Source organism: Plectropomus leopardus, chromosome 12, assembly GCF_026936395.1.
Source record: "Plectropomus leopardus strain MGB_pleo_1.0 chromosome 12, ASM2693639v1, whole genome shotgun sequence".
In the NCBI taxonomy this organism is placed as follows: Eukaryota; Metazoa; Chordata; class Actinopteri; order Perciformes; family Serranidae; genus Plectropomus; species Plectropomus leopardus.
The window spans coordinates 12,565,943-12,572,094 of NC_142187.1; the positions used below are offsets into that span (position 1 = coordinate 12,565,943).

General features: G+C 35.6%; 1 protein-coding gene across 4 annotated transcripts; it reads right to left on the reverse strand.

Annotated features, from left to right (window-relative positions):
- Window positions 1–3,074: 3,074 nt before the first annotated feature.
- fcer1gl (Fc receptor, IgE, high affinity I, gamma polypeptide like) lies at window positions 3,075–5,355 on the reverse strand. Of its 4 annotated transcripts, none has more exons than XM_042498102.2 (5): window positions 5,099–5,355; window positions 4,832–4,923; window positions 4,053–4,091; window positions 3,479–3,587; window positions 3,075–3,347 (listed from the first exon to the last, which is right to left on the reverse strand). In XM_042498102.2, exons 1-4 carry the CDS (start codon window positions 5,151–5,153, stop codon window positions 3,492–3,494), a joined length of 282 nt encoding a protein of 93 aa, XP_042354036.1. In that variant the 5' UTR covers window positions 5,154–5,355; the 3' UTR covers window positions 3,075–3,347; window positions 3,479–3,491. The 4 variants fall into 4 exon arrangements, with proteins under 4 accessions (XP_042354036.1, XP_042354034.1, XP_042354037.1 ...); XM_042498100.2 differs by having other exon boundaries at window positions 3,479–3,590; window positions 5,099–5,341; XM_042498103.2 differs by having other exon boundaries at window positions 3,561–3,587; window positions 5,099–5,339.
- Window positions 5,356–6,152: the final 797 nt, after the last annotated feature.

Below are 6,152 nucleotides of genomic sequence, written 5' to 3' on the forward strand. Positions count from 1 at the left end.
TTTGAGCCTCTGCACCTGTCTGTGTTCGGGCCCCGCCCACCGCACCAGGTGGACACGCCCACCTATGCGTTCAGGTGGCGTTTAAAAAAAATTTTCAGGAGACCTACTTAAGAATAGACATCCTGCTGCTTAACAAGCTGATTTAAAAAGGTCTGTGTATTTAAACTAATGTTAACAATAAAAGTTAATCAGTCAGTTTAACTCTACGTCACAGTACTTTTTACACAACAGAGAGAAAAAAACAGAATAAAACTTTTTTTTTAATCATTGGTTTCACAATCTGCTTTAGACAACAAACTTCAACCGAGGCTTCAGCAGAAAGTTTGGTTAACACAATAAAAGCCCAATTAATAGAAAGTAAGTCTTAAACTTAACATGCGTTGGTTCATGCTTTTTAAGAGTGTCAGATTACATAGTTTTTTTCACAGTTGTATAAATATTAAAACTATTGTTACCTTAAACATTTTTACTTTTCTAACATCGTTTTTTTTTCAGAAAAGGTTTTTCTGCTATTGGATTGAGTGATGCAGCTTGAACCTCTCAGTAGGCTAACCTATGCTGAAAATATCACAATTAGGACAATAAAATAAGAGCACATGAATGAACCCCAAAATGCTCCAATTACCACTTAGATATAAGAGATGGATAGTTTTATGATTTTACGTGAGCTCGAGCATGGTGGTTTCAATTTCAAAAGTTTTTTTAAAAATCTTGTAAAAACTTTAAGCCAATCTGTCCTTGGAGGAGCTGTCATTATTTATAAAAATGGGCATTACTTTTGGTTATGAGATGAATTAACAAATAAAACAGGCTCACCTACGACATTCATTTCTCCAAATATGTTGTATGTTGCAGTAGTTGTCTATTTCTTCTCATGTGCTATTAAAATTTGTGACATTTTTACATTTCCCAGGGTGACCTGAACGCAGCATGATTTCGTGCGAAATGCCAAATTATGCAGTTTTTCCGAAACAACCTGACTGTTTATCTCTGAAGAATGGGTGCACCTGTTGCTTCAGCTGTTTGTCAGTTGATTTGAGGTGTTGATAACCCTTTAGCTACAACACCAGACAGTTTCATTCATATGGACTTACAGTTTGGCAATAAAGACACATTTAAACACTATTTTCTCCTCCTCTTCAAAAAAACATAGTATATAGCATGTTGAAGTGGAAAAAAACGGTGCTGCAGTCATTTCCTTACTCACCCTGAGTCATAATCTTCTTCATACTTCAAATGAATCTATGTTTGATGCAACACTGTATATGCAACACAAATGAAAAGCGTATCGCCTACAGAGTAGATAGACTATTACACAACAACAGTAAAAAAATAAATAAATTAATAAAAAAAAAAACGAAAGAAAGAAAAAAAATGTATTCAAATATGTTTATTTGTTTGTCCTGTTGCAAGAAAAAAACCCCACATCCCTCCAACTGGCATGTTTAATGGAAATCAGTGACAGAGGTTATTTAAGAAATACCCAAGAAAACTTGTACACTACACATACACGCTAATAAATGGCCTCCAAACTGGAAATCTTTTGCTTTACATGTTAAAATGGTTGTGTTGCAACAAACGGCTGGATGAGTGAGTTTCTTGTGTCAGTGTGAAGAGCCTGAGGGAAAACGCCACAGAGAGCACAGGCTGTTATGAATCTGTTTTGAATACATTTCCAGTTATGTTTTTACATAAATAAGTGAATGAGACTGGGTGAGGATCGGCTGTCAAACAGGGAGGAAGAAATAGGATTTTGCAGTGAAAGAGTGTGATTGCCCTCTGCTGCTATTATTTTTTTATGTTACTCATTAAAACAGATGTTATATTACTGTCTGGATGTTTAGACTGACTACTCCCTTTATTCTGATTAACTAATTATGATGTTTATCTAGAACAATGAAACATTTGTAGTTACAGCTTTCCTCCAAAAAAAGAAAAAAAAAAAACAAAACATTGAGTAGATATCAAAACGAAGAAAATTAACATGCAACATTACAATGTTGATTGATTCATGGACTTTGCCATAAATATACAGCATTTCACAGAAATCTATAAAACTTAAAGGCGCAGTGTGTAGGATTTAGGGCTGTCTATTGGCAGAAATTGTATAGAATATACATATGTTTTCATTAAATAAAAAAAGGAATTGTTGTGTTTTTAATCCTTTAGAATAAGCCATTTTTGTCTATATGCAGTCCTCATAAACGGAGTCTGACACTTTGTTTCTACAGTGGCCCAGAATGGACAAACAAAACATTGGCTCTTAATAGGGCCACTCATGCTTTCGAGTTTCTGCTTTGGCAAATGTGGTTCTCCTAAATGCTTGACACTCGCAAGAAGTTTCAGTTCTGCAACCTCACTGCTTGATGTTTCTAAATCCCACACACTGCACATTTAAAAATATCTGTTGAGAATGTTTTATTATTATTTTATTAAACATTTCCAGGATGAAATGGTGTTTTAAACATTGTAATTGAAACCAGATTAATGCTACAAAATTGGAAATTATTTGTTATATTCTGTGAAATGAAATATATAATAAAATATATCCAGTATTTTCCCAAGTCAAAGTTTTGTTTTGATTCTTTAAAAAAAACATGACATTATTTTAACTCATCATAAGACATTTATGAGCTATGTTTAGTTAATAAATCTATGTGTTGATCCAAAAAAACTTAATGTTAAAAAAAAAAAATACCTACTGCAGTTCCAGCTTCTTTGTTGTGAGAATCTGCTGATTTTTCTGTTTAATATTATTTCAAACTAAAATCTCTCAGATGTTTTTGGACTTTTGAATAGACAATGAAAGATGTGAAGTTTTCATAGGCATTTGATTATTAAAATAAATACTATCAGATGTATTGTTGATAAAAAAAGAATCATAGCTACATGGCTATTTCTTAGGATTGTACATAAAGTGAAGTAAAAGTCCTTAAATTGTTAAAAAAAAAAAAAAAAGGGGAACAAATGACCCGAAACAAAAGCTAAATTTAAACTTCTCTTTTCTTCCTATCTTGGGTAAAACCAGCTGTGGATCACCGAGTGGCGTGCAGTGAAAACACTCTGACAAAGCCTTAACTTGTAAACTGTTTTATTAATTTAGTTTTAACATTACATACATGCAAGGGTTAGAAATATAAGTAGTAATATTTACAAAAAGAACAAAAAAAGAAACGTCATGTAAAGCAAAACACACACTTTTAATATACAGTATAAAGCTTTGAGAGATTTGACACTGTGTTTTTGAGCTCAGCGTCCTCTCTGCACCAAATCCTCTTCCATCAGACGATTGGCTTTTTGTCCATTCTGATGGTCTCATAGGTGTCACTGCTGTGAGAGGTCAGACCCTGCAGGACACACAGACGACAGAGTGAGAAGCAAAGATACATTTCTGCAAAACAATGTCATTTCCTGCACCGAGTCTATTTTTTCTTTTCTGACAGCCAGGTAGATGAATTTAAAAGCAAAAGTCCTTTACCATCCACTGTTCTTTAAGTGGTCACTTTTCCTTCATCTGCCTTTTTAATTGTCTTTTTAATCATTAGAGAGAGAAGTCTCACCGCATAGATGCCTCCCTCAGCGGGCTTCTTCTGTGGGACAGAAACAGTTCAAAGGAATTATCAAATGTCGCTGCGGTAACATTTCTTCATAAACACACAGAGCACTGCTGACTGTTAGATGTGTGAAATATTGAGTTCCTCCTTCTAATAAGTGTCTTTAAAGCCAAATGTGCGCAAATTATTTCCATTCTAAGCTTATAAAATCAAGAATTAAGTGTCATTTTGCATTTCTTAAGCAGGAAGTAGGATCTGACACATTTTGTTTTGTGTGACGAAACATGGGTGGAAACTTTGAGTGTGTACAGTGTATAAATAATGTAGGTTGGTGGTCAGCTCAAGCTTACAGGAAATGATAGACTGAGGTTGGCTTAAGGAGAACTATTGTTTACGAGGGCAAAAGCCAAAGCATTAAAAAAAGACATGTTCCCAGCATATTTTCAAAAAATCAAAACCATTCTAAGTTTAGATAGTAATATAGAACTTAAATATTACCTCAGGGGGATTGGATGGTGTTTTGTTGGCTGAACTCATCTGTGTAAAACAAACCAGAAAGCACACATGATTGAGTGATTCACAGAATATTCACTAGAAGGTGTAAATTAGACTCCAAAGTGAGAATTAACTGGTAAAAGTACTGAACTACTCAAGACGATATGGAGAGATTACATCTAAAATAAGCAGATGATTGATAAAAGATGTCAGATGCATTGTCGCAATGAGCATAAAATGGGGCTGGGCAGTATATAGATATTGCAGCAATATGGTGATACGTGGCATTTTGGATGTTGTAATATCGCAAGTGTTGTTTTCTCCCATTTTTGAAGGCTAAATACTGTAAAGTTGTGTAATTTCCAGGCTGTTCTAGCAGTTCTGTTATTTGCCTTTACTCACTTAGTCATTACATCCACAGTACTGATGATTATTTATCACATCTCATTATGAATTTAGTAAAAGCACCAATAGTCAACCCTATAATAATGTCACAATATTGCTATCATGGTATTTGAGCAAAAATATTGTGATATTTAATTTTCTCCACATTGTCCAGCTTTAGCAGTAAAGTAAAAAATATAAATAAGGACATAAGAAGACATAATAATCTATATTTTTAGAAGTTGGTGGAAGAGTTCTATGACATTCCTACACAAAATAAAGAGTGGTTTGTGTGTGTGTGTGTGTGTGTGTGTGTGTGTGTGTGTGTGTGTGTGTGTGTGTGTGTGTGTGTGTGTGTGTGTGTGCGTGTGTGTGTGTGTTGTTCCTGTTTGTCTTACCCTCAGTCTGCAGTATAAGACAGTGAGAATGACGCCGTAAAGGATGAGAACCCCATCCAGGATGTAACACACAGTCATGTCTTCAAGGGCCTCTGCACACAGAAAACATATTTACCGTTGTAATCATAATACCGTCTTCATCTTTCACCATCATCACCTCCAGTAGAACTGTGTCCTGATATCACTTCATCCGCCAACTGCTGAACCTATTTTTTTAAGAGCTACGGGAATCTTGGAAATATCCCCATGACATTTACTAATCCTCACCGATGCAAGTGAAATTGGGCATCAGAAAGGCAGCAATAAGCAAAGCTTGTGCCATCGTACCAGCTGAGCTGCAGATGAGATGGTCTGTTTTTGATGCTTCCTTGTCAGCTGTCAGCAAGATCTCTTAAAAGAAGAAGCCCTGTGAAGTGAGCTCTTTGAGCAGCCGAGACAGGAAGTCCGGGGCTCTCTGTCCGTTTTTTTAAGCTGTTAAACCACACGCCTACCACACTGCCACCCTCTCTGACAAAAGTTCCTCTAATACTCTGAAAAACATTTAGCCTTTCTTTGGTGAAAATTACGCAAATACAGTGACGCAGTGCTTTCAACATGATTCACTGGACCAAACACATTTAAGCAGAAATAAGACTATGTGGAATTAAGTCTTAAAACCACACACACACACAAAAATATTGATGGTCATTTTGATCACACTGTTGTGAGACTTAAAGGGACAGTTCACCCCAAAAATCAAAATTACTTTTTTTGTTTTGGTGTGAGTTGCTGAGTGTTGGATACATATATATATATACATATAAAGAAAGAAAGGAAGAAAAAAGAAAAACCCAACATCTCTTTCTAAATCATGATTCATCATGATCAAAAATGACTTACTATTACTCAAGATAACCCAAAGACCTTGTTGTTAGCAGTTACATGTAGGAATGATTTCCCTTTACTAAACTACACCTGCCAATCATATCAACATGCAGGAGAAAGCATGCACTGACTTAAATGGGCAAGCGGCTCATGCTTGTGTCAGAGAGGTGTAAACGTTAATGTGACCCTCCTCCACTAAGCTCAGGGTGTGCCACACATTCATTTTTTTTTTTTGACGGTGTGCCACGATTAAAACATCTGCTGCCATGTTTTGATCTTCTATTTTTGGAGCTGGACTGTCCATTAGAGGTGCTGCTGGAATACAACTTCTGTTCAATAATTCATTGAACCACACTCTCGCTGCATTCACAGACCTAGAAAAACATCTGAATTTAGAGAGGGGACACACAATGATAACAGAGGCACATACTCAAGATTGAAAAAGAAATTGCCGCAC